The following is a 25888-nucleotide window of genomic DNA, read 5'->3' as shown; positions in this document are numbered from 1 at the left end:
TAGGGCGACTCGACGAACGGCCTCACTTCCCATCTCTGTTTGAGCCGGATAAGACACATATCGCTCCTCACTCTTCAGCTCAACGTAGATTCAACTATTTATTTCAGGCGCATTGGCGGTCAATTCCAGGGGTTGACAAAATACTTTCGATTTTTTTAGATGAAATTTTTTTTCCAAATATGTATTTAATTAAATAAAATTAAGTGAAAACTAAATTGAAATGCTTGCACGATGCAGTATGGGTGCAGTTAACGATATGGTCTGACAGCGGCCTGTCAAGATTCAAGGTTAAGATTGAGGTTAGAAATGCGAACTTCCACTGAATTGTGAATGTTTTGGTGTTAAATTATCGAATTTTTGACGAAACCCTTGCAGAACTTGCATTGTAAACGCACAGCAAAACGGCAATTCTCATCCGAGCAACATCACCGCAGTCAATGAGCGTGGGTGAGATTAATCAATAGTACCTACTTCTAAAGTTGGGTGGAAAAACAACGTTTAGTTTTTTTTGCCCTTCAACGCTGTTAAAGGAGCCCTGAGGGCGACGTGTTTTAAAGCGGCAACCCTGTGAATGCCCAAATCGTAGTCATTTTTTTTTTGGCCCTAGTTGCTACGCAACGTAATTTCCTATGATTTTTCAGCAAACAGTACCTGTTAATTCAGATACGTCGTTGAAATGCCTCGCAGTAAACGCAAGTTAACGGAAATGAGTTCAGCGGACGACGACAGATACGTATCAAAACGCCTTCGGCACACCAGGTAGGCCTCCGCGCGGGTGGTTGATCAACCGCTTTGGCACCGCTATGGGGTTTTGCGCCCAAAATGGGGCTGGGAAAGTCTTGCCACGTTCCCCCCATTAACAAACACCCACTGAACTTTGGCTGACCATTCCAGCTGTTTGTTTAAAAATAGAAACCCACTGCCGTGCCAAAATGCGTTGATTTTCCCAATTAAGCCAGCGAATGGTGTGGGGTTATAATTCGGGGCGGAAATTAATCGAAACTATATGGATGAAGAGGAGTAGGTGTTGAGGCATCATCCCTGACAGCTGATAGAGTGAAGTAACATAAGTTTTTAATGGCATTTTTAGCGGGCGACGAGCACGCGTCGAGGACACATCGTTTAGCCCGAAACGCTGTTTGGCCTGGTTTCGGGAGTATACGACCCCCGTCGAGCCAGATACGCTCGGCCCCGAAGGAATGGAGAAGTTCTGCAAGTGTATTGGGGTCGAGCCCGAGAACGTGGTGATGTTAGTTTTAGCCTATAAAATGCAGGCCCGCCGTATGGGCTTCTTTACCAAAGACGAGTGGTTGAAGGGGCTCAGCGACCTGCAGTGTGATACTATTCAGAAGCTGCAGTTCAAATTGGATTTTATGTGTAGCCTGTTGAATGACCAAAATGTTTTCAAGGCGGTTTTTCGATATGCCTACGATTTTGCCAGGGTAAGTCATTTCCTTTCTTCCGTTTTCTCCTTGTTTCAAAGGTTCCAAATCAGCTGTTCGAGCGCGAACGTTTTCCTGATATATCGCTATTATAAAGATCAAGCCTGATCAGCCAATGCTTGAGTAAAGCTTATTTGAGCTTAAAAGTTCCCATCGTTTCCTCTTTTGTCTCCTTAACATTTAGCGATTTTTTTTTCAATTTTTACTTACTTTTCCTTGAAGATACAGTAATCTGAACACAATTAGGCAATTTAGGCAATTCAAACAAATGATTAAAATGAACGAAATTTTGTCTAAATTAGGATAAAGACCAGCGTAGCATGGATATGGAAACTGCGAAAGCGATGCTCCAGTTGCTGCTAGCGAAGCAGTGGTCGTTGTTCAAACAGTTCGATGAGTTCCTTGACCAGTCGAAGTACAAAGTGATCAATAAGGACCAATGGTGTAATATTCTGGAATTTTCCCGGACGATTTTCAACGATCTTTCGAACTACGACGTGGATGGCGCTTGTAAGTTGTTTGAGCATAGGTTTTAATGAGCGCCGCTTATTTTTCTGGATGTTTCAGGGCCGGTGATGTTGGACGAATTCGTCGAATGGTTAAAATTAGCACGATCGAAAAGCGATGTTAGTTGAGGCCGGTTTAGAGACCACTTCCCATCCCTCTAATTACGATAATTGAACGGTTTGGCTATAATTTCGGAACGGCATCCCATATACATACACTTGTTTGCTGTGAATTTTATATTATATTTTAGCCCTATCTCGCTTTTCGGAAATTATAGTTGAGCAGCCACCTCCAAACACACCGTTCTGATGGGCTGGGATCAAAATGTCATTTTTTATTCAACTGATACTTTTCCAAATTATCTTTATAGACTGATGCTCAATGAATGGTTTTTCACATTTGATGTCTTTAAGGGCTCTGTTTGCCCTTTCGGTTTAAATATCCAGGTGATGTTAATTGGATGAAGCTTCCGGGGAGATTTCCTTATTTGTCTAAATTTTGTCTACTTCTAAACAGCCAAGCGAATCTTCGCATCCTTAAAAGTTAGGAATTTCTAATAAAATATAATTGTTAAAAGTAACTTATCCGAAATATCCTGATGGAGTCCAAGCTTCCATAGAATCTGGAGCTTTTTAAAATCAAATCCACAGTTTTAAATCCGGACTGAACTAGAAAACATCTGACAACAACAGCGGGACATTTGAATATGCTCTTCCCATTTTTTCGGCTTTCCAATAACGACATTCACTGAACATCACCTATCGCCTTAAGTGCGTCTGCCGCATCGACTAGCCCAGTCCAAAATCGTTCCTTTATGTATTTTAACATGACTTGCAAGCGTGCCAAAGTGCTACCGAAAAAGTTGTCGTTTAATACGCGCCTGCATCTTCTCTAGGTAATGACTCCTCTCCACTAGATTAATCTGTGACCGTTGAGCCCCGTAGATCCACCAGCATGCTGTTAAAATTAAAATAAAGACACTTGTTTAAACTGGTTTATTTGCAGTAGCGGTCCGCTTTCATTTTGCTGCGTCGATCCAGCAAAGTCTCGTGGAACGTGCCCTCGTCTTTGGCCTTTTTGAGGTCCTTTTTGCCCTCCGGGCACAGTCTCAGGCGCTTGTCTTGGAACTTTTGGAATTTCTTCCTGCAATCCGTCCATTAAAATTTTGCCTGCTTTATCCCCAAGGTGCTTACACATAGTTAATCTCCACTTGTTTCAGGTTACCCTGCTCTTCATCGGGTTCGTCTTTTGAGCGACTGATTTCTTTAAGGGTGTGCGAGCGAATGGTTAGGAACTGCTCGGCGGCCGCCCGTTTGGCTCTTGCTATGATGGAGTCTTCATCGTCCGCCGACATAAAACCACCGTTGTACCCCAGCAGGGCCATTTTCCCGTCCTGAAACACCACATTTTTTACTTCTTTTACCCTTCTAGAATTGGGGTCTTAAGAGGCTAACTTGCAATACTGGTTCCCATTGTTCCATAGCTCCAATAGCGTCAGATCGGCCTGTAACAACATCGTTTTTGTCCACTCGCAGGTATTTGTTGTAGCCGGACTTGAAAGCCACTTTGTGCTCACTTATGTAGACTCCGGTCAGGATTTCTTCGGGCGACGGGCCTTCGGTTTCGTTGTGAGGGGCTCCTAGCGTGAACAGCCCTGCAATAGAACGCGGCTTTAGGGGTTGCAAGGGGACGGTAAAGGTGGCTTTTGCGCTAACCGTTGTCCAGAGCTTTTACATACACGTGGGAGCCGAATTCGATAGCCACGGGGCCCACGATGTCTTCAGTTTTTGAGATTTTCCACCAGTTTCCGTGGCTGATTGTGTCGGTGCTGATTTGGGTGGGGTTTTCCTTAGTTTTTCCACTTTGATGTTTTCGTTTCTTTGATCTGCAAAAGTCATGGATTTTCAACCCCCATTGCATACTCAGCAGAGTAGCAGTCACTGACTTGCCCTTATCTCCTTTTAGCTTCAGTTTACCGGGCTTTACTTTATCGTATTCCGACATCCTCAGTCCTCTGAAGTGTTTATTGGTTTTTATTGAGAAACTTATTTTGCATGGTTATATTTACTTTGAGAGACAAGACATTGACAGAGGCTCGTTGTTGCTGATGCCAGCGCCCTCTCTGATCTAGTTGCAAATGTGATTAAGCCATGATACAATAAATATAAGGTATGATATTCATCAGTCGAAAACTCGACTTTCGTGCCCACATGACGTTACTGGTTAGCACCATAGATAAAGACGAGTTTTTTTGGTACTTTGGAATGGTTCAATACTATTCAGAAATCGCATGTTTATAAAAAAAACTGAATATAAAACAAAGTGAGCAACCGTATGAGAACCGTTACTCATTGGCAGCAGGAAAGAATGTAAAGAATAATGCTATTGATAATAAGAATCGTAGAGACGAGGTCAAATACTTTATTGAGCTGGATATCGAACCAGAAAAGCGGGAAACTCAGAATGATGCATACTTGTGCATGAATAGTGGTAATGATAGCGATGAGGGTGAACAATATCAAGAATGTATGAATACAGCGATAAATGATGAAAATGTTTTATTTGATGATTCAGACACGGAGAGGAAAAACATTATCAAGAAAACAACAATTATGACTTCGGGAAGGATTTCCAAGCCATCTCCGGGTCTGAATCAATTTGTTTAAAATAGCTAACGTAGGGTACAGTAAAATTAAGTAGAGTTCAGAGTTACATATTAGTATTAAGTATAGGAAGGGGGATGTAAGGAGGTATATAAATGTCGAGGTCAACGGGCCGAGGACGTATGACAAACAGTGGATGTAAGGTTAAGAAGATAGAGCATGATGACAAAGCTATATTAGTGTTTTAATTAATAATAAATAATAATAAAATAACCACGATCCACACAACAAAACAAACACTAAAGAAGTCTTTACAAAATATCTGATTTTCAGCGTTTTAGCTTTCTGTGTTGCCAGAGTGTCATTCGTGAAATCGGGTAGAGCCAAACGAAACAATGAATTCATTGTATTATTTAATTAATTCATTGTATCCTTGAATGAATTCATTGTATCATGGGGCGAATGCGTTTGGGCGTATTTGGGAATCTTGTAGACAAAGAACTGAACATTTTACGTTTGGTAGTTGGAAAGTGTACTGTAGATTATTTGCTACTTTTAAGTGTCAGTTCAGAAATATAAAAATGCGGTGTGGAGTTTACGGGTGCATTAGTAATATGAGAGCTAAATCTCTGAAAACAAAGTTTCATAGATTTCCAAAAGACAGTATTTTAAGCAAGCTATGAGAATGCTTGTTGTGGTGCAGACACCATTAATGTTGCCTCCGCCAGAATATGTTCTCAGCATTTCAAAAATGATGGTTATGAGAGGAATTTGCAATTCGAATTATTGAGGTATTTGCAAAAAACAAACGCTATACATTATTGCACATCTGACAACTGTGATAGCCTACAAAATAAATGCATTTTTGTTACTTTTCATTTTCAAGTTTGAAACCTGCTGCAAAGGATTTTGTAATTATAACGAAGATTTATTAAAAAAAATAATTAAATGTGACAAAGACTTAATAAGCTATATTTAATCACATTTAGCAGACAGGAATACTTCACATCACGCAGTGACTTCCACTGACGTTAGGCAAATCGACGCAATATCCTGCCTTGTATTCATTGTATCATGCGATTAAGCATGGAGGTATGAGCCTCCAATTCAGAATAAACCATCATAAATGATTTAGTTGCTGCATTTAATTAAGAGTGAGTTAGGATTTAAATATATGAGTTAAACGTAAAGTGAAAATTTATTGATTATCTCATTTGTATCTTGTGTAGATAGACAGATATAGGCAAAAATTGAAAAAAATTAATACATTCTCAACAAATATTAGCTATCTGTTTCAATCCTCCTTTTATAAAGACTGATAAAGACAATGTATTTGAATCATTCGCGATTTGTCGACCCACGGTCTGCTGAACTTTCGACATTCAGACGCCCCCTGGTGGCTAAAATTATAACTACAAGTTAAGTAGTAATTTGACATTTGTTGTCATTGATGTTTACATCTGATTGTGATTTGTTTTGTTCTAATCAACTTTTGCAAGCTTTTAAAGAAATAGAAAAATATCGAAAAGTGTGTAAGTAATCGTGAGTACAACTACCGGTGGTGGCATTGCGAAACATCAAATTACTCGTTGTCGAGTGACAGTTGAAACTTGTCAGACTTGTTTGTTTATTGGAGTTGTTGACAATTATAACATAAAACATTACTTATACACTTTTCGATTTGTTTAAAATATGGCAAAAGTTGGTTAGCACAAAACAAATCACAATCAGATGTAAACGCCAATGTGGTTACCAACTCCAATAATAAATAAACAAGTCTGACAAGTTTCAACTGTCCTCGACAACGAGTAATTTGACGTTTCGCATTGCCATCGTCGGTAGTTGATCTCACAGAACAAACATCTATAGGGAGGATATTTTGTGGTTGAACTCGCGAATTATATGCAGCGAAGTAAAATTATTTTTTAGAATTTTTAGCTCACACACGTAGTACAAATTCTGCGCTTCATCAAGTATAATTAATAATCAAATCAGTGTACATAGACAGTGTTTACCAAGCATTCGCCATTGTGTCAAAACACTGTATCTAGAACCTTCGCCATTTAGTCCAACTCCATACAATACAAGTTAGTTATTTGAAAATCGTTGCAAAAATTGAGGCGTTAGTTGATCGATAGTGTTTAAAAACGGCCTTAAAATGGTTTCAAAAGGATGGTCACCGGCATTTGACGAAAAAGCCGTTCTTGCGCGGAACCAGCCATAAACCAAGAGTTGGTATCGCCCGAGGCAACAAACGTTGCGGGGTTCATGGTCGGCAAAGAGAATGCTGCTGGTGACTTGGGCCGATAAACGCCCGTTTCGTTTCCTAGGCGGGCCAGCGCGTCGTTCAACTTGGCCATCCACTTCGTCGTTTTCAGTATCGCAGACTCACAGTGCACGATCGAAGCGTGGCTCGTAAAACAATAGTACGGCTCGAAAAAAAAACCTGGCGTGTTCGAGTGAAACTCGAAGTTTTCCCTGTGAAGTGTCCAAAACTGGAAACTTTGGAATACTTTCGTTAGAAATGTAAGTTTGCATAATAGGCGTCCTGAATGTTTGTAGCGCCGATTTGATTGATTAGTGGTGGGCTTTAGGCAAATTATTTTTGATTCGTTGCAATTGGCCGCAACCGTGCCAAATGCTGGACAGAAACACCATCACGCTCCGGTTGAACGCAAAAAACAACATTCATGTAATCGGTATGAAAGAGGAGCGATTTCGCATTGAATTGCATTGTCTCAGCAACAGACAGAGCAGAAGAAAAAATTATCCACTAATTTTACCTGGACTTGAAGGCAGTTCGGGGACTTTGCATTGGTTTAGGTAGCGCCCTTTGAGCACCGCATCTCCCATGGATCCCTGAAACAGAAAAAATTACATTAAAAATCCATTCAGTTGTTATCTACGCACAATTGAGGTTGAACTGGGTGAATATGCCCACATCACATATCCCAGGCCATGTCCTAGAAGCGGGTGGTTTCTAGGTCAATTCCACGATTATTTTCAATGATTCATGCACAATATGATAAAGAAACCCAAATAGACAGCGTTCGTTACCTACTTAAAAGCTAATTTGCCTGCATTGTTTATTGTTAATGTGTATAGTGAAGGTTTTTACCATAGGCAAATACTTTCTGAAATTTGCGCGTTTTTGATAGTTTAGCTGCGCCCCCTCATTCAAGTGAAAATATACGAACTTCCTGTAAAATAACGGTGCCCCGGCACGATATCGCAACTTATTAAAGAGCTGGCGTGATTTGTTCAAAGTGGCAAATCATCCACCCCAATAACTTGGGTTTTCCACCAATAGAACATTCAACTATCGATTCGCTCCATAGTTTTATCCATAATGGAAGCAGACCGCTGCCCAAACTGGCCGCCTGCAGCCTCGACAATTGCTATTCTTGGCCATTCAATGACTAACGCAAACACCGAACCAAACGATTTCTCATTTTTTACACTGAATTATGGTGGCCGTCAAGGAAAATCAGAGTTTCAGATCAACAAAGATCGATCACCGGACTTGATTTCGGTTTTACCTGCCCTTGATTGTGTACAGAGTCAAAGCCACATATTCTTCCTACCATATTTAAGACCACGAAGAATAGCCAAGAAAGTGGCTGAATAATAATGACTTTAAGACAAACTGTAAACTTGCCTTTAGTTCAGATTCTGCCCCTAAATCAGTGGCATTGATTATGATAACATTAGATTATGAGGCATTTGTTGTGCCAAAGCTTTGAAAAGCACAATTTATAAACTAACCCCAAAAATGCTGAAAACGCTCATTTTTAGACACCCGGTATAGAATACAGCCGGGTATGATGCAATATCGACTAAACCCACCAGCTCTTTCAGCATGTTAATGGCGCTCTTTTCGTATAATCGAAGGCTTCCGCGTGTTTTTGTCCGTTCCTGCTCATTATTCATTCAAATATCGATCTTGCGCAACCCGTTTACGTATTTGAAAATGGCAAAAAAAATGTAAATATTCGCACCCAAGTCAAGGGCATTTTTTCCCGTAAAATAGCAACAATTGCGAATTATTCAAACAACCTGTTGTCGATGCCGATGGCCAGTGGGCATGATCGTAGGCCTACTCTTTAAACAAACAATCCACGACAAAGCAGTGTCGTGATGCGAAAACAAAGGGGGGGTGTTGGGTGTTGCATCCGACATTTCGTCTTTTAACGTGACTCGCTTAAATGGCTTTTGCGGCATTTGTCCATGCATCGGTCCCATCTAAACTTCGTGTCGAGGGTAAAAATACTACATTCAAATCGCAATGGGAAAGGCATTTTATGACCTGGTTAACGAACCAAGGCAAGGCGTCTATCGATTATTTCGACACCACCTGTGGGTGGGTGAAAGACAAACCATGACTCACTACGCCAAGCCATAGCCAACAGGACACACTAAACTGCTATAAAATAAGTCTGTACGCCTCTGACTATCTACCAGCCACTCTTTGGGGGGGGGGGGATTTAAATGTGATGATTTTTTTGCAAAAATACTAATAAGTCAAGGAGGAAAACTTTGCTCAAAATGTGAGTCCAGTAAGAAAAAATGAAATGTTTTCTTTGAGGAAACCCGTTTAGTTGGCATTTACTCATAAACGAAAAATACAGAAAATTTAAAAAACGAGACTGAACACGCGTGAAAAGTGCCAACATTTTATGAAGAATAATTTGTTTTGAACAAACGCACTGTTTCCGATCAAAAAAATAGTCGGTGAAAAATTATCGCTAACCCGAGAATAACCCACTGTGGAGAAAAGGTACAGACGCCTCCTCGTGGCTAAAATTATACCTATAAGTTAAGTAGTAATTTGACACTTGTTTTGTTGACGTTGGTGTCACATTGGTGTTTACATCACATTTTGATTTGTTTTGTTTTGCTCAAATCAACTTTTGCAAGTTTTCAAAGAAATAGAAATAGATCGCAAAGTATTGTTTTATAGTATACATGTCACCAACTCCAACAAATAAACAAGTCTGACAAGTCTTAACTGTCACTCGACAACGAGTACGTTTGACGTTTCGCAGCGCCACCATCGGTAGTTGAACTCGGGAATAGGGTTTTTATGCGCATTAGTCCCGTCAATTCAGATGCGTGCACAAAATTGCCCAGTCTTGTCCAGCTGGAAAAATATCACAACTTTGAACTGGAAAAAATACAGTTTTTTAGCATTTACTCCAAAGCAACAGATGGAACATTCAAAAAGCGTGGAGTAAAAAGAAGGTCAAACGTACTGTTTTCGTCAGAAAAATGAGTTAGGGCAAACTTAACGCTTACCCGGGAATAACCCAATGTGGAAAAAAAGTCATTACTAGAGTTTTAATGCGCATGCACCCCGTCTATTCAGTGGCGGACACAAAATTGCTCCACCTTGTCCAGCTGGGAAAGTATTAAGGCTTCTGTTTGAAAAAGTCTAGTTTTTGAGAATTTACTCAAAAAAGAAAAATACAGATAATCGAAAAAGTGCAACTGAACACGCGTGGAAATTGCCAACATTTTACGCAGAATAATTTTTTTGAACAACCGCACTGTTTTCGAGTAAAAAAATAGGTGGCGAAAAATTAACGCTAACCCAAGAATGACCCGCTGTGGAGAAAGAGTCATTAATACGGTTTTTATGCGCATTAGTCCCGTCATTTCAGTGGCGTGCATAGAATTGCTCAATCTTATCCAGCTGCAAATATATCACAACTTTGAAATGGAAAAATCCAGTTTTTTGGTATTTACTCCAAAGCGAAAAAAGATGAAACATTCAAAAAGCGTGGACTAAAAAGATTGGAAAATTGCGAGAATAAAGTTTTTTGGTCAAACGCTATGATTTCGTCAGAAAAATGAGTTGGTGCAAACTTAACGCTTACCCGAGAATGACCCACTGTTGAGAAAAAGTCATTTCTAGATTTATAATGCGCATGCACCCCGTCTATCCAGTGGCGGACACAAAATTGCTCCACCTTGTCCAGCTGGAAAAATATTAAGGCGTCTGTTTGAAAAAGTCTAGTTTTTAGGGATTTACTCAAAAACAAAAAATACAGAAAATCGAAAAAACGCCACTAAACACGCGTAAAAATTGCCAACATTTTAAGTAGAATAAATTTTTTTTGAACAAACACATCGTTTTTGAGTAAAAAAATAGTTGGTGAAAAATTAACGCTAGCCCAAGAATGACCCACTGTGGAGAAAAAGTCATTAATACGGTTTTTATGCGCATTAGTCCCGTGAATTCAGTGGCATGCATAAAATTGTGCAATCTTATCCAGCTGTAAAAATATCACACCTTTGAACTGGAAAAATCCAGTTTTTTGGCATTTACTCCAGAGCGAAAAAAAATGGAACATTCAATAAGCGTGGTCTAAAAACAATGCAAAATTGCGAACATTTTATTAAGAATAAAGTTTTTTGGCGCTAACCCCAGACTTAAACTTAAAAATTAACGCTAACCCCAGAATGACCCACTGTGGAGAAAAAGTCGTTAATACGGTTTTTATGCCCATTAGTCTCCTTAATTCAGTGGCGTGCATAAAATTGCCCAATGTTGTCCAGCTGCAAAAATATCACAACTTTAGACTGAAAAACATCGTATTTACGCCATAGCGAAAAAAGAAGGAAAATTCAAAAAGCGTTGACTAAAAATACTGGAAAATTGCGAAAACTTTATTAAGAATAAAATGTTTTGGCCAAACGCACTGTTGAGAAAAACTCATTACTAGAGTTTTAATGCGCATGCACCCCGTCAACACAATTGCACAACGTCACAAAATTGCTCCACCTTGTCCAGCTGTAAAAGTATCAAAGCTGCTGTTTGAAAAAATCCAGTTTTTAGCATTTGCTCAAAACTCCAAAAATATCGAAAGTTGAGAAAATGCCAACAGAATCCCTGGAAAATTGCGAACAATTTTCAACAAACAAAATTTTTCGAAAAAAAGGCCTTGTTAGAGAGAAAAAATGTGGACAAACTTGCGACGCGAATCGGAGAATGACCCACTGTGGCGTCGCATTTTCAGGCATTTCTCCCTGTATTTTTTCCGAAAACTGTGCCCAACCACTTAATCGTTAATCACACTATTAGGAAACCCGATCAGTGTGAAGGCTGCTAATTGCGCAGGGATTCGATACGCTGCCTAATTATTCAATTTGGTTTTAATTAGATCTTCGCCTTCGGAACAATATCAGAGTTTACTGGCCGGGCAAGAAAAACTGTTTTAGGTCCGCCACTGACCTGATCTCAGCGTGCTTCAATTAGGTAAAATTTCAGGTCATGATTGGTTCGGTACGACTATGTCGACCAGCGCACCTCAACAGGATCTAATCGACTTCCACGTGGGGGCCCCTGAGCCGCCCGGCGCTTCTGAGCCGCCTTTTTCCTGCGAATCCGAAAGCCTAATCGACACGGATCTACCGGTGTTTGAGCAAAAACTCCTCACGCACTCTTCCGCCGCTTGCCCACACTTGCGGAAAAACAGCATAGATGTCGAGGACATTCTGATCGACTTTGATGACTGTTTCGACAAAGACAGTCTCGATGGGGAGGCAGTGGAAGTCGATGACTTTCTTCCAGTGTGCGAGGGAGTTGAGGACGAAGCCGCCACCTTGCCAGTGGACAACTTCGAGGCGCTTCTAGTGCTGAAGAACCTGGATGACTTGCTGAACGCCACTCTGGATGAGTCGCTCGACAGCAATGGGAACGTGGACGACGATGCCCAGTCCATAGAGGAGTGCCTGGAGGACTTGGACAACTATCTGCAGGCGATTGAGAATTATGAGACTGAGTCTGAAGAATCATACGAGCAGAGCTTGCAGAGCGCCGACATCCAGGTAAGACTCAGATCGGTATGCGAAGTCAGTTCAGTCAATGAATGCGCTTTTTAAGCTTTTCTGGTGAGGCGCTGGAGCTTAAACGGACTTGAGTCGGAAAAAGTTTCGAACTAGTGTGGTACTAACTCAGAAATTCGCTCAAAAGTGTCAGTCAACTGAACATTTTCACAGTTAATAATCGACTTTTCTCTATAAAACTGTGTTAAAGTAATTTTTCGGGATTTCCTGCCGTTTGAGTAATATGTAGTTTTGCAGCGCTTTGGTGATCTGGATGAAAAAAGTACGAACTGTGGAGTCGATTTGAAAAATTCGCTCAAAAGTGTCAGTCAACTGAATATTTCCACAGTTACTAATAGAAGTTTTCTCTATAAAACTGTGCAAAAGTCATTTTTCGGGCTTTCCTGCCGTTTGAATAATATGTAGTTTTGCAGCGCTTTGGTGATCTGGATGAACAAACTACGAACTGCGGAGTCGATTTTAAAAATTCGCTAAAATTCGTTCAAAAGTGTCAGTCAACTAAACATTTCCGCATTAACTAAGTACAGTTTTCTCTATAAAACGGTGCAAGAGTCATTTTCTTGGCTTTGCTACCGGTTGAGTAATTTGTAGTTTGGCCACGCTCTGTTGGTCTCAAAGAGCGACGTGCTAACTAAGGAGTCGATTTCAAAAATTCGCCAAAAGGGCCAGGGAGCTGAAAATTTTCACAGTTTCCAAGACCAAGATTCGGTGGGCAAAATCAAGCTCAAAATGTCTCATATTGTAGGTATTTTGAACACTTGAAGAAAAGTATTAAACTTTCTTTCAATAGCATCACCGGGTCCAAAAAAAGTTAAGCGCAAAAAACTGTTTTTTGCATTTTTTTTTATTATTTAAACAATGTTCGCACACAGCCGAAAATCGCGCGCAAACTATTTTCCGTCCCAATATTCTGACATCCTTCCGAACAACTTCCAATAATCTTTCACCCTCATCCATGTACCGCCCAAAACAAGCCTTTTAAAGTCTAATGTGACTGGACTAATGAGCGATTCGCCGACGACTCGCCCATCATTGCGGCGGATCTCTGCGGGCCGCTCCTAAGAGAGCAAACGTTCCATACAATGAGACTAATTATGCATTTAGGAGCCGTTCGACGAGGAGCTGGAGCGCCGCAAATTGAGGCAAATCGAAGAAAACTACCGGAAGTTCGTGGCCTCTGGGATCGTCAATCGCGCATTTACCGACACGGAAAACAATGGTAACTTCACGCCTGCTAATCAATCGCGTAGGCCTTCGTCGGCGTGTGCCATGCCCGACCGGAAGCAGCCGCTTAGGGCCAGTACTGTTAATGCGCCTCGACGCCAGCGACCTCGAGTAACCAGGCAAGCCCTTCAACTAACCTCCTTCGCTTTGAGGCGGCTTTACCCAAGTTCTTTTCAGGCGGAAGTCGCTTGGTGAACATTTTGTCGCACCGCACCGGACGTCCGAAACCGACGCACCCGGGGACTGTCCAGTTCTCACCAATGACGTCAGTCGAGAGCGTCATGCTTACGCTTCAGCTGAGCGCTGTACTGGAACGGTCATTGTTGAGCCGCTGCATAGGCAATGTGAGGAAGCCAGTTCTTCTGCATATGCGGTCATTGACGAAACGGTATCACCCGATACGCGCAGAACACCGTGGGTGCGCACTTCTATGCGGAGGTTGCAGCAGGTGGCCTTGCCCACCTCCGGAGGGCAGGAAGGTCGGCCTGTGAGTGCCCCGTCCCGTTTGCCCCCGCCCGAACCAACTGGTGGTAAGTTTGCTCTGGAAACCCGCGATCTCCTCTAACTGGTGCCTTCCAGATCGGGGCCGAGCGCTGTCTGGCAACTCGGACAACCGGCCCAGAAGCGCCTCGACTTCATCGCGCTCCCAAAGAGCCAGAAGTCCCTCTTCCAGCACCACGAGCATCGTTTCCAGCGTGGACAGTGCGCAAAGTCGTCTGCCGCCGTTGGAAACTGCCACCACAACCAACGCTGACCCCAGCAGTAGCAACAACAGCCCCAGGCGGTAAGTTGGAGGAAAGATTCTTCTAATTAGTGAGTTGATCGTTTCTATTCCAAACCGGCAAAGTCTACTTGTGCCAGGCCCTACGCGAAATCTACCACAAACTGGTTGCAATATTCGCCGATAACCTCCAGCCAACGAAAACCGACTGGCTCATTGTGCATGTTAATTAGAGCACACAATTAAGCAATTATCTTCAACTTGCCGTAATTAGTCTTACCACCTACTTTCATTAGCACAGTGTTTTCTACCTTAGATGTTGGTCGTATTTGACCTTATGCTAGCGCTAGTAGGCCTAGGTAACACTGTTTTGAGTTGTTGCCGCTCTCTGAGTTCATGAGTTATAACTCATGGCTGATGCCGGAAATTTTGCGTCTAACCAAAAAAAAACATCAACATATTGCTTTTGCGCATAGGTACGATTGAAACGCGTACTACAACGACGCTTGAAACTTGGCCCAAAACGGAGATTTTGAAGAAACTTTAAAACAAAAACAGAGCGATAAGGATGACTCGTTTTCCAAATATTGATTAAATGCTTTTCACAGCGACAAAACTGACAAGTTTTCCAAATAATTGGTTATAAACTTTCACTTGTTCCGCTCAGGGAAATATTTTTGGAAAAAAATCCAAGAAAAATTATTAGGGTTTTGTCCAAAATTCGAAAATGCAAAAGGTGTTCAGGAGCCGAGTGTTACCTCACAGCACAGAAATTACCTGAAGATTGTCAGTAATTTAAGTAAAACTAAAAATAATGCGTGTTTGCGTAAAGAGAATTGCTTAAAAAACTTTGCTAAAATTGGAATGACCTGAAATTTTATAGAAACTTTAAAAATCTACAAAGCGATGAGGGCGGCGAAGTTTCCTAATTATTTTTTGTAAACTTTTGCTCTCTGGCCGTTTTTACAAGATAATCTTAATTACTTTCGGTGAAAAACTGAATAAAATTATTTGGTTTTTGTGTCAAATGTCGAAGCTGAAAAGGGTTTTCTAAAGTTCCCTGCAAACCGATGAATGAGACGAATTTCTAGCAAAATGAATTTTGCCATTTTTGGTTGAAAAGACCCAATTATTGCCAGAAAAGAAGAAAATAATCAGAAAATTATATCTTTTTGCGTTTTTGATTTAAAACTTTTAGTTTTGTGATCGGCTTTTGCGTAAACCGATCACGGGGATAAATTTATTTTCGTTTTTGCCCCGAATTCGACTTCGAAAAAGTTTTGTAAAATTGCTACAAAGGTATAAATACATCCAGATCGTCAGTATTTTTAAGAAAACTACAAAATAGAGCGTTTTTGAGTATAAACTAAACTACAACTACTAAACAAAAAAAAAATTTTTTTTTAACAATCTTCAGTTTTGAGAGGAATGGAGGTGACGAAGTTTCCAAATAATCGGTTACAAACTTTCGCTTATTCAATTCGTTTTTTGATAGAAAATTATTTGATTTTGGTCCCAAATTCGAAGCTGGAAAGGGATTTCAAAACTTTTTACAAAGCGACGAAGGAGGCGCTATTTCTAACAAAATGTATTTCATAATTTTTCGCGAAATATACCTTAAAATGTCAGTATTTTCTAGTGAATCTTTAGAAAATTGAGCATTTAGAAGAAAGAGTAACTTTGCAAAAACTGGAAAATTCTGAAATTTTGAAGAAATGTTAAACCGATGAGTTATAACTCGTTAACTCAGAGAGCGATAACAGTCTATTAACCACTGAACTAAACCGATGGAAAACCGAAAACGAAAGCAAACAATGTCTATTGTAGAGCGGCCGCCATATAGAAAGTCTTTTATCACACTTGCGGTCAACGGATGGCAACAGTGCTATTATTAAAAACGTATATTTCATAATTAAATTAAAGCATCTGGTCAACGGTTATTAAAAAAAAAACATTTTTCCGTTGCATCAGGCTGATTGGAACTAATTTACGTCAAAACCTGCCGCATCATTCGGGAGGTGTCCGGCACTCGCCATCCTCAAGACGTAAAATGGGGGCTTTTTCAAAATCCTCAATCACATACCGGTCGGGCTCTTGTTCGGTCAAACCCAAGGGCTTGTTGTACAACCCCTCAAACTGCACATCACTTGTAGACCCAGGTTCTAAGACAGTTTCTTGCTTTAAGCCACTTGGCCCAAGTGCTCCAACGTTAGGGAGCGGCCGGAATATTTCCACAATTTGCTCAAAGTCCCGCTCAGCAGCCAGTTGCTTCTCTTCGGCCAGCTGAGCCGCTCTGAGCGCCCGTTTTCTAGCAGCTTCTTCAGGTCTGCTCGCTTCCAGAGCTCTGAGCGCCTTCAGTTTCCCGGCCCCATAAAAAATGCCGGGAATCAGAAAGGCGTATCTGAAAAACTACGCGATTTGTGCCAGTTTTGCCCGATCGGGGATTTACCTTGATCAGTAGGGAAACTTGAACTGGGGCGAGCAAATCTGGCATGATGCCGCTTCAATTGCTGTCAGTCAAAGTGACTTTAACGGCCGTTACCTTCGAGAAAATGCTCCAATAGTGGAATACCGGGTCACCGATCTTCTAACGGTGAGTTTCCTCCGCCAGGTGAAACCCGACATGATGTTCCATCAATTGTTATTGTTTGTTAGTGCGGCGGAAGCTTCGCAACGGTGTGGTTTAACGTAAGTGAACGAGTTCGAGTGTTTTTTTTGTTTTTCGGAAAATCCCCCATGCCAGCTAGTGGGTCGCCTGTTACCGACATCAGCAAACCGTTAATGTTTCTTCAGCCATCTGTCGCTTAATGGTTGGTTTCAAGTTCATCAGTTCCGCACAGGGCGATTTTTTCGCCATTGGCTTTTCAATTACTTTTGCCGCTCGGCTTTCGGTTTGGCGATGAGAATTAGCAGCTCTCATTAACAGCCAGGGTCTTTTGCTGCCCTAGATCTAATCAATTGCGTGCTTGAATCACTGGGTTTTCATTCAATTAGCACCAATAACTAGTCAGGGTTTTTTTGGTTGACCTCAAGAGGTCGGTGATAACAACGACTACTCGCGCCGATTGGATAATAGTTTGCACATTTACCTATTAATTAAGCCCCACAAATCTCACTGTTTTAAACAGCAATAATTAGCTTAATGAATCAAAATAATGTAGAATTCGACGTATTTTGAGTGAATTTTTTGGAACCTGGTCCCCCTTCGGAAATTTTCGACCAAAAACCAAAATTTGCCAACCGTGTTTTTGCGCTCATTGGATTGTTTCTGATCTAAGAAGCTGCCCAGTGACGAATTTGAAGTTTTTGAGGCCATAATATGGAAGAAATCGTCCTTTGAAGTTTGCGACCGCTTTAAAACCGCTCAACACACGCCAGAAAATGTTGATTATTTCCGAACTGGAAACTCCGCGGGGTTTTTTCATCAGCTCATTGCAAGTCTCGCCTTTTTCCGGTGAAAATAATGTAGAATTCAAGGTATTTTGAGTGACTCGATTTTTTTGGCAAAATCGACCCCTTGGTTCCCCCTTAGGAAATTTTCGACCCAAAATAAAAATTTGATAACCGTGTTTTTGCGCTCATTGGATTCTTTCCGATCTAAGAAGCTGTCCAATAACAAATTTGAAGTTTTTGAGTCCATAATATGGAAGAAATCATCCGTTGAAGTTTGCGACCGCTTAAAAACCGCCCAACATAGACAGAAAATGTTGATTATTTCCGAACTGGAAAGTCTGCGGTGTTTTTTGATCAGCCTGTAGCATTCCTCGCCTTTTTCCGGTGAAAATAATGTGGAATTCGAGGTATTTTTAATGACTTGACTTTTTTGGAAAATCGACCAATTAGTCCCCCCTTATGAGATTTTCGTCCAAAAATCAAAGTTTGATAACCACGTTTTTGCGCTCATTAGATTGTTTCCAATCTAAGAAGCTGTCCAATAACGAATTTGACGTTTTTGAGGCCATAATATGGAAGAAATCGTCCGTTGAAGTTTGCGACCGCTTAAAAACCGCTCACAATAGACAGAAAATGTTGGTTTATTCGGAACTGGAAAGTCCGCGGTGTTTTTTAATCAGCTTGTTGCATTCCACGCCTTTTGTCGGTAAAAATAATTTAGAATTCAATTTTCGACCCAAAATAAAAGTGACAACCGTGTTTTTGCGCTCATTGGATTGTTTCCGATCTAAGAAACTGCCCAATAACGAATTTGAAGTTTTTGAGTCCATAATATGGAAGATATCGTCGGTTGAAGTTTGCGACCGCTTAAAAACCGCTCACAATGGACAGAAAATGTTGGTTTATTCGGAACTGGAAAGTCCGCGGTGTTTTTTAATCAGCTTGTTGCATTCCTCGCCTTTCTTCGGTGAAAATAATGCAGAATTCAAGGTATTTTGAGTGACTCGAATTTTTTGGAAAAATCGACCCCTTGGTTCCCCCTGAGGAAATTTTCGACCAAAAATCAAAGTTTCATAACCACGTTTTTGCGCTCATTGGATTGTTTCCAATCTAAGAAGCTGCCCAACAACAAAGCTGAAGTGTTTGAGTCAATAATAAGGAAGATATCGTCGGTTGAAGTTTGCGACCGCTTAAAAACCGCTCAGGATAGACAGAAAATGTTGGTTATTTCGGAACTGGAAAGTCCGCGGTGTTTTTTAATCAGCTTGTTGCATTCCACGCCTTTTTTCGGTGAAAATAATTTAGAATTCAATTTTCGACCCAAAATAAAAGTGACAACCGTGTTTTTGCGCTCATTGGATTGTTTCCGATCTAAGAAACTGCCCAATACCGAATTTGAAGTTTTTGAGTCCATAATATGGAAGAAATCGTCCGTTGAAGTTTGCGACCGCTTAAAAACCGCTCACGATAGACAGAAAATGTTGGCTATTTCGGAACTGGAAAGTCCACGGTGTTTTTTAATCAGCTTGTTGCATTCCACGCCTTTTTTCGGTGAAAATAATGTAGAATTCAATTTTCGAACCAAAATAAAAGTTTGACAACCGTGTTTTTGCGCTCATTGGATTGTTTTCGATCTAAGAAACTGCCCAATAACTGGAAAGACCACGGTGTTTTTTAATCAGCTTGTTGCATTCCATGCCTTTTTTCGGTGAAAATAATGCAGAATTTGAGGTATTTTGAGTGACTTGAATTTTTTGGAACCTGGTCCGCTCTTATGAAATTTTCGACCAAAACTCAAAATGTGACAACCGTGTTTTTTTGCGCTCATTGGATGAAACCAAAATTTAAAAAATACTACCCAAGAGTCTGGCAATTTTAACCATGGCAAATCGATCGTTTTCCAAATGGGGCCCAGTCAGCCTGGAAGCAGGCCATCGTCCAGTCACGCAAAGGTTCTACAATCAATAACACCCACACGCAACTGAAAAAATCAACCCAAAAGTGTTTCTTGCAGTTGCTTTATTGCGTTTACAATGTTTCAGTAAAAAACAACAACCAGTTTATACAGCTCACTTTTCAAATATATCCGAACTTCGGTTGTTTCAGAGCATGCGAACGCGCTAACGAAATGCCCGAGGCGGAAAGTCCGCTGGGCAAATGGCCCCATAGTTTGAGCTCCATGATGGCCTGTCTTGGTTGCACCCTCGGGTTGTTCAACATATCACGCTTCGCCGTTCTCACCATCCACTTCGGGGCCAATTTCATATTCCAGTTCATCCTACTGTCGCTCGTTTTCGGGCTGCCGCTCTTCACTCTCCAGCTCTGTCTGGGCCAACAACTGGGCACCGGCGTGATCGACATGTGGCGAATTTCCCCGCTCTTCCAAGGTGTCGGCGTTTCGCTGCTCATCACCCAGGCGCTCACTGGACTCTACAGCATTGTGGGCGTTTCCTGGATGTTCGTCTACTTTCAGGACTCCTTCATCACTGCCGTGGACAAATACCGATGGGCGCAGCCCTTCATATTCTATAGAAAAGGTAGTGGTTCTTTGGGTTAACACTGTTAACAGCGACGAGAATTCACGCCCAAATTTCATCTACAGATGCACAGCCTCCAATCAACGGCTCCTACAAGCTGAGTGAAACGGTGCCTGACTACTTCAGCGGGGTGGTGCTGCAACGGTACCACTTGCCCAATGGAGTCGCATATGGAACCATCAAGTTCCAGTCGGCTTTCAACTTGGCGGTAGTCTGGACGGTGATTTTCGTGTCTTTGAGCAAAGGCTTGCGCTCCTACGGCAAGGTGAGGTCCTACGCAATAATACGTTCCTCTGGGACTTAGGAGGCTGATTCCTTTAGGTGATCTACGTGTTCACCCTGTTGCCAGTCTTCGGCACCTTCGTCCTCTGTGCCAAAATCCTCGGTCTGATGCCTCCAGAGTTTGTGAATATCATCTTCCCCGAAACATCTTGGGGGGAGTTTTTTCTCAATTCGCGGGTATGTTGGACTCAAAGCGTTTCGTGAGGAAATAGGGTGTATTGGGCTGTTACAGAGCTGGCTAGCGGCCGCACAAGAAACCTTCCTCACATGGGGCCTGCTGGGGGCTGCCATCATGCAAATCGCCTCCCACAACAAGCACAAGCACCTTCTGCAAAGAGATTCTAGTCTAATAGCGGTGATCACCATTTCCGTCTTGCTCTTGATGGCCTTCCTGGCTAACACCTGCGTGCAGATTCTCAGATCCTATGGATACAGCTACTACCCGAGCTCTTTCGGTAATTTTTAAATTTTGCAACCAGTTTTTTGAGTCCCGCGTGTTACCTCACTGGGTTTTAGAGCGAATCACCTCCTATCAGTTTCTGAGGCAGGCCAAGGATTCCTTGCCGGCAACAATTTCAAATACCCCAGTGCGGTACATGAGGCACAATTCCTTCATCCTAGGGGAGCAGGTGATCAGGCCGGGCGCTGATGGGGCCCATGAAAGCGGATACCAGGTATGCACAGTCAATCATATTATCTCATCTATAACGTGCCTCCGTTATGCATACCGGCTTAAATCACCAATTCTTGCAGGTGTTGCGTTTGGCGACTGAGATCCTTCCGGCTACTTTCGCAGTGATGGGCGCCGACCAGGTATCTCCATTTTGGGCCGTTCTCACCTACTTCATCCTCATCATGTTCGGAATCGCGCAACAGCTGGCCATCTGGCACTGTGTTATCACTGGAATCATGGCCATCAAGCCCAAGGTGCTGAAGAAGTGGGACTCCACCATTACCTTCTTCAGCTGCGCTTGCGGCTTTATCCTGGGCCTCCCAATGGCTACTGAGGTAGGTCCTTGCCTACGCCCGATTAGTTAGATTAATTTTCACCATTTTTGGGCTTCAGCTAGGGATTTACGTGGTTTACTTCATGGACTACACGCTGGGCAGCATTTGGTGGCTGGTGATCGTCATCGTTCTGCAAATCATGGCCGTTTTCCTGGTCAGAGGACGGCCCTACAGCGGGGACACGGTCGTAACAGCTCTCTTCAGCCCGAACAACCACAGCTACATAGTCAGTTGGGCCCCACCGCTGCTGGCGTTCAATTGGAACGTGATCTTACCGGTGGTTCTTACGGTAAGTAGTCCCGTTGTTTGGTAAGCGGAATTATAAGCAGGGGCGTTTTAGGTGTTGTGCATTGCAACGTTCAAAAACGGCAGTTTCCGGGATATGTTCATTTGGCACCATGTCCCATTTGCTGACTATTGGCCTTTGTGGGCCCGACAGCTGGGATCCATGATGCAACTGCTTCCAGTCCTGTGCGTTCCGTTCGTTGCAGTTATTCAGAGCTATCGCTACCTGAACAATGGACCTACGGATATACTAGACGTATGTAATTTGTTTGCGCCGCGCTCTAATATCGATTGGGTGGGATTAAGATTGGTGATGGAAAGAATCGGTTTAATAAATGCTGAATGGCTGATGGCTTGAATGGCTTGAAATGGCTTGAAAAAAAATGTCCATAACCAATGAACTGCTACTAGTACTAATTGAACTAACTAAATCTCCCTTTCCGCCTGGCTAAGGACATAGAGGATCAAGCGATTAACGTTAGTACTAAAACAGTCCCGAACCTTCGCAATAATCTACGCTAAATCCTCGCTCTTATAGCGAATTCAGCTGCTGTACCGCCCGCCGCTAGGAGAGCACATGGAAGACATCTCTGTTGCGGCGACAATGAGTGCCGCAAACCCCACAAATCTGCCCTCAGAAGACCCTCCGCCCAAGTACACGCCTCCGCCCAGCTACACAACGGCAACAGGAGCCCGCCTGGCCAAATTCCTCCGCCAAAGCATCCGACGGAGTATGCGACGAATAGTGAACGTGCTGGGCGAAGGCAGCTCTTCTGCAGGCACCTCCAGAAGTCGCCCCAGCGTCCAGAACGTCGCCCAAGCGCCGCCGCCCAATTACAATGCCGTTTTCGTCGAGATGAACGTCAGCATCAACCCAGACGACGCCGATGAAGCCAGAATCTCGACGCTGGAGCGGCTGAGAAACTTGCAGGGCTCACCTAACGCTCTCACTGCGGCCGAAGTGGCTTCCATTCTGAGAAGCAGCTTCAGAAGAAGCCGAATGCGCAGCCCGGCTAGCAGTCCTGAGCACCGAGACTTTGATGACCACGGTGTTGGGTCTCTGAGTGCTGAGCACCTGGTGGACGCGGCTGCTCCCATAGGAGAAACGTCGCTGGTCATCGACCATGTCCAAGATCAGGCGCGCAAAGCGCACAATGAAGATTTATCTGTGATATGACTTGTGTTCGGCAACAATCAGCACTAAGGGACTAATCTGGCCGTCAAACCAGAGTCAATTAATTAACAATTACAGCAATTTAAAACCGCTCAATGTTGTAAATAGCCTGCATGTAAAAAAAACCGGTAACATAATGGAAACCCATAATTCTCACCTTGCAAGAAGTAACAGCATCCTGGGGCTAGAAAGTAGCTTTCAGTAAAACCTCAAACCACGCTTAAATTCTTGTTTTCTGCACACAAAAAAAACAATTTTGGATAAATGCCACGTACACACGCAATTTTTGAACACTGTCAGTGGTACCAACTTATAGTTTCAGGTTTTAGAAACAGAAAGACAGAGACAACAAATGAACGTGTTTGTGTGTATGTAACAAGTGATTCGCTTCATTTGAAGGCGACATGAAACTAAAAAATATCGATTTTAAGGGACCAGTAATGCGCAAAAATGATATGAAAGCACAGATGATGTTTTGATTTTGCTTTTACCTTTTACCTAACATGTAGTAATTGCTGTACGTTATTTCAGTTTCACCGTGTGGCTACGTTAAAATCCTACGTATTTTTGTATTGATACTGTCTGTTTAACAAATAATACCGAAAAATAAAAACCAGTTGCATCAATAAATATTTTTTCCCAATTAAATTATGTTCCCAGCACTACCAGGCCGTACTGTCGGCAACAGTGCACCCAACCCACTGACGTGTGACAAGTGTTTGTCAATCGAGCGATCCTATTTGTTTTGATTCAAACAATTATAAGCCTTGTTCTATGATTCCAATTTTTTGCCCAAAAATGGCTTTATTGGACAGTGAAAGGAAAATCGACCGTCGGGAAAAGCCCCAAACCAAAGTGATAATCCGACGCCTGCCGCCTACCATGTCCAAAGATCAATTCCTCACGCAAGTGGCCCCAATTCCAGACTACAACTACATGTACCACGTAAGGGGGGACATGAGCATGGGAGAGAACGCTTTCTCCCGTGCCTACATCAACTTCGTGTGCCCCGAGGATGTTTACCCGTTCAAGGAGAAGTTCGACAATTACGTGTTTGTGGACAGCAGGGGCCACGAGTACATAGCGGTGGTGGAATTTGCCCCATTCCAGAAGATCCCCAAAAAGCGTGGCAAAGGAAAGATGGACCCAAAGTGCAACACGATTGAAGCCGATGCCAGTTTCTTGGAGTTTGTAGTCAATCTAAACAAGCCCGTGGAACAGGACGAAAAGCCCGAGTACACCTTGCAGCTGGGAGAGAGGGACGAGAACAAAAAGAAAGACAAAACCACGCCACTTTTGGAGTTCATCAAGAACAAAAGGGCGCAGCGGCTGAAAATCCGCGAAGTGCGCCGCGAGGAACGAGAAAAAAAGAAAAAGGAGTTCGAAAGACGAAAGGAGATGGGCAGCCGGTACTTCGACGAAAAACCGCCTTCTAAACCTTACGTGAAGAAGTCGCATCTTAAGTACTCGAAAAATGACTCTCATAAAGACCTGCCCGAGGACAAACCAACCAAACAAGACGATAGCTGTTCGGACAAATCCCCACCAGACAAGCCCAAAGACAAACGACTTGAGGAAAGAAAGGAACGAAAAGAGCTGAAGCTTCGCTTCCCTAAAAAAGACTATTCAGAAAATCGCGATTTCTGCCGACCAAAGGAGGAAGCCAAAGCCAGTCAGGCGAAGAAAATAAAAAAATACAGCGAGAGGCGAGAAGAACGCAAATTGGAGGCTCAAAAGGCCGAGCTGCTGAAGAAACTGGAGCAGCAGCAATCGTCTAAACCGGACCCGCCTGAGGCTGAAGAAAACCCCAAAACTCCATTAAACTGTCATGAAAAGGAGACGACTTTAGCACAAGACGAAGCGGCTGCACAAGATAGCGAGACCCAACAAAAGGACACATCCACGGATGACAAGTGCGAATCTGGATCATCTTCCAGACGAATAAGGAATAAGGACCGGCCCACCATTCCCCTATATCGACCTGGCATGCTGTCCAAACGAAAGCAACCCGACACAGAGGAAAACTGCAAGGAAGATGACAACGAAGCGAAAAAGGAGTAGTTGGTTTCATTATTTGATTGAGCCCAGTTGGATTGAAATTATTAATGTTCTGTGACAATATGAGTTTGCATTATAAACTATATTAAAAAAAATTAAGAGATAGACTTTCGAGGCCATGCCTTAAAACTTGTAGGTTTTTACGCCGTCGTACAATAGAATTGATTTGATTCATCAATTAGAACATTGTGAGCGTTCAAGCGAACCACCTCTGAAGATGCAAGCCACTCGTGCTTGCGAAACGTCAGGAAGAAATTATATTGTACGAATGCCTAAATACTCACTAGTTCATATTCAAGAAACGTCGTTTAAGTTTGTAATTACAAAAAAACAAATTTATCGATTGCTTACTAACGGTTCTGGATAGAACTGAATCTGGAAACTAGACCACCAGATTACAAACGAAGAAAAGTTGACGAATTCTGAAAATTTTATAAACCTGACAACGCCACAATCGTGATGAGAAAAGCTCATTGGTAATCAGCATTAGCTGGGGGTCACTCCGTCACCAAAGCACCAGCAAACCGCGCTTTAAACAAAAACGGTTCATAAACTAGCGGTAAGTTCTAAGTAAATTTAACGAGCCCGGCCATATTCAATATTAACCTGAAAACCGCCAGGCAGAGCTGTGAACATAAGAAGCTCGTGTTAATTACTTACCCCCAGAGCTTCGGTTGTGGCCCCGTTTTCCAAAAAATGGGGCTCTAGCTACATTTGAAAACCAAACAGTTCTGCCTTAAGGTCAAAATCTAACTTAACCTCTACTTGCATGGCCCGGCTTGGCATCGTCGCTGAGGTCCGCAGCT

At 42.4% G+C, this 25888-nt stretch overlaps 5 protein-coding genes across 13 annotated transcripts; 3 read left to right on the top strand and 2 right to left on the bottom strand.

The window, feature by feature from the left end:
• Positions 1 to 239: 239 nt before the first annotated feature.
• On the top strand, positions 240 to 2939 carry LOC109543433 (DCN1-like protein 4). 5 transcript variants are annotated; one of them, XM_019913146.2, is made up of 6 exons: positions 240 to 447; positions 642 to 759; positions 1091 to 1442; positions 1745 to 1952; positions 2010 to 2068; positions 2845 to 2939. In XM_019913146.2, exons 2-6 carry the CDS (start codon positions 677 to 679, stop codon positions 2863 to 2865), a joined length of 723 nt encoding a protein of 240 aa, XP_019768705.1. In that variant the 5' UTR covers positions 240 to 447; positions 642 to 676; the 3' UTR covers positions 2866 to 2939. The 5 variants fall into 5 exon arrangements, with proteins under 5 accessions (XP_019768705.1, XP_019768706.1, XP_048517301.1 ...); XM_019913147.2 differs by having other exon boundaries at positions 248 to 443; XM_048661344.1 differs by having other exon boundaries at positions 281 to 299.
• Positions 2930 to 25848, bottom strand: LOC109543429 (protein FRG1 homolog). Of its 4 annotated transcripts, none has more exons than XM_019913142.2 (6): positions 25743 to 25848; positions 7336 to 7411; positions 3665 to 3834; positions 3404 to 3603; positions 3143 to 3342; positions 2930 to 3092 (listed from the first exon to the last, which is right to left on the bottom strand). In XM_019913142.2, the coding sequence occupies exons 2-6, from the start codon at positions 7365 to 7367 to the stop codon at positions 2945 to 2947; spliced, it is 750 nt and encodes a 249-aa protein (XP_019768701.1). In that variant the 5' UTR covers positions 7368 to 7411; positions 25743 to 25848; the 3' UTR covers positions 2930 to 2944. The 4 variants fall into 4 exon arrangements, with proteins under 4 accessions (XP_019768701.1, XP_048517300.1, XP_019768700.1 ...); XM_048661343.1 differs by lacking the exon at positions 25743 to 25848 and adding an exon at positions 23182 to 23263; XM_019913141.2 differs by lacking the exons at positions 7336 to 7411; positions 25743 to 25848 and adding an exon at positions 3895 to 4060.
• On the top strand, positions 6853 to 23654 carry LOC109543393 (sodium-dependent transporter bedraggled). 2 transcript variants are annotated; one of them, XM_048661333.1, is made up of 15 exons: positions 6853 to 7078; positions 11823 to 12382; positions 13505 to 13743; positions 13802 to 14154; positions 14204 to 14408; positions 19845 to 20275; positions 20341 to 20540; positions 20597 to 20734; positions 20790 to 21012; positions 21074 to 21231; positions 21311 to 21565; positions 21624 to 21854; positions 21906 to 22106; positions 22304 to 22327; positions 22389 to 23654. In XM_048661333.1, exons 2-15 carry the CDS (start codon positions 11846 to 11848, stop codon positions 23025 to 23027), a joined length of 3834 nt encoding a protein of 1277 aa, XP_048517290.1. In that variant the 5' UTR covers positions 6853 to 7078; positions 11823 to 11845; the 3' UTR covers positions 23028 to 23654. The 2 variants fall into 2 exon arrangements, with proteins under 2 accessions (XP_048517290.1, XP_019768645.1); XM_019913086.2 differs by lacking the exon at positions 22304 to 22327 and having other exon boundaries at positions 6854 to 7078.
• LOC109543445 lies at positions 16151 to 17274 on the bottom strand. The gene is made up of 2 exons (XM_019913165.2): positions 16795 to 17274; positions 16151 to 16754 (listed from the first exon to the last, which is right to left on the bottom strand). The coding sequence occupies exons 1-2, from the start codon at positions 16837 to 16839 to the stop codon at positions 16353 to 16355; spliced, it is 447 nt and encodes a 148-aa protein (XP_019768724.1). The 5' UTR covers positions 16840 to 17274; the 3' UTR covers positions 16151 to 16352.
• Positions 23724 to 25187, top strand: LOC109543418 (regulator of nonsense transcripts 3B). Its single transcript, XM_019913128.2, has one exon. It carries the CDS (start codon positions 23799 to 23801, stop codon positions 25083 to 25085), a length of 1287 nt encoding a protein of 428 aa, XP_019768687.1. The 5' UTR covers positions 23724 to 23798; the 3' UTR covers positions 25086 to 25187.
• Positions 25849 to 25888: the final 40 nt, after the last annotated feature.

Source organism: Dendroctonus ponderosae, unplaced genomic scaffold, assembly GCF_020466585.1.
Source record: "Dendroctonus ponderosae isolate FM_Combo_2020 unplaced genomic scaffold, Dpon_F_20191213v2 Dpon_F_20191213_1, whole genome shotgun sequence".
Classification (NCBI taxonomy): Eukaryota; Metazoa; Arthropoda; class Insecta; order Coleoptera; family Curculionidae; genus Dendroctonus; species Dendroctonus ponderosae.
The sequence above is the reverse complement of the archived record's forward strand: the minus strand, read 5'-3'. Positions and strand labels throughout refer to the sequence as shown.

What these genes read in the sequence shown, in the direction of transcription:
- LOC109543433 (XM_019913146.2), top strand. Translation starts at nt 677, where the DNA reads ATGCCTCGCAGTAAACGCAAGTTAACGGAAATGAGTTCAGCGGACGAC. An exon ending in AAACGCCTTCGGCACACCAG is followed by an intron (nt 760 to 1,090) that starts GTAGGCCTCCGC and finishes TGGCATTTTTAG; the next exon opens with CGGGCGACGAGCACGCGTCG. An exon ending in TAGCACGATCGAAAAGCGAT is followed by an intron (nt 2,069 to 2,844) that starts GTTAGTTGAGGC and finishes CATCTTCTCTAG; the next exon opens with GTAATGACTCCTCTCCACTA.
- LOC109543429 (XM_019913140.2), bottom strand. Translation starts at nt 3,953, where the DNA reads ATGTCGGAATACGATAAAGTAAAGCCCGGTAAACTGAAGCTAAAAGGA. An exon ending in TGTAAAAGCTCTGGACAACG is followed by an intron (nt 3,604 to 3,664) that starts GTTAGCGCAAAA and finishes GTTCTATTGCAG; the next exon opens with GGCTGTTCACGCTAGGAGCC. An exon ending in CAAGTGGAGATTAACTATGT is followed by an intron (nt 3,093 to 3,142) that starts GTAAGCACCTTG and finishes GACGGATTGCAG; the next exon opens with GAAGAAATTCCAAAAGTTCC.
- LOC109543393 (XM_048661333.1), top strand. Translation starts at nt 11,846, where the DNA reads ATGTCGACCAGCGCACCTCAACAGGATCTAATCGACTTCCACGTGGGG. An exon ending in CCCATGAAAGCGGATACCAG is followed by an intron (nt 21,232 to 21,310) that starts GTATGCACAGTC and finishes CAATTCTTGCAG; the next exon opens with GTGTTGCGTTTGGCGACTGA. An exon ending in GACCTACGGATATACTAGAC is followed by an intron (nt 22,107 to 22,303) that starts GTATGTAATTTG and finishes CGCCTGGCTAAG; the next exon opens with GACATAGAGGATCAAGCGAT.
- LOC109543445 (XM_019913165.2), bottom strand. Translation starts at nt 16,839, where the DNA reads ATGCCAGATTTGCTCGCCCCAGTTCAAGTTTCCCTACTGATCAAG. An exon ending in AAGTTTCCCTACTGATCAAG is followed by an intron (nt 16,755 to 16,794) that starts GTAAATCCCCGA and finishes CAAATCGCGTAG; the next exon opens with TTTTTCAGATACGCCTTTCT.
- LOC109543418 (XM_019913128.2), top strand. Translation starts at nt 23,799, where the DNA reads ATGATTCCAATTTTTTGCCCAAAAATGGCTTTATTGGACAGTGAAAGG.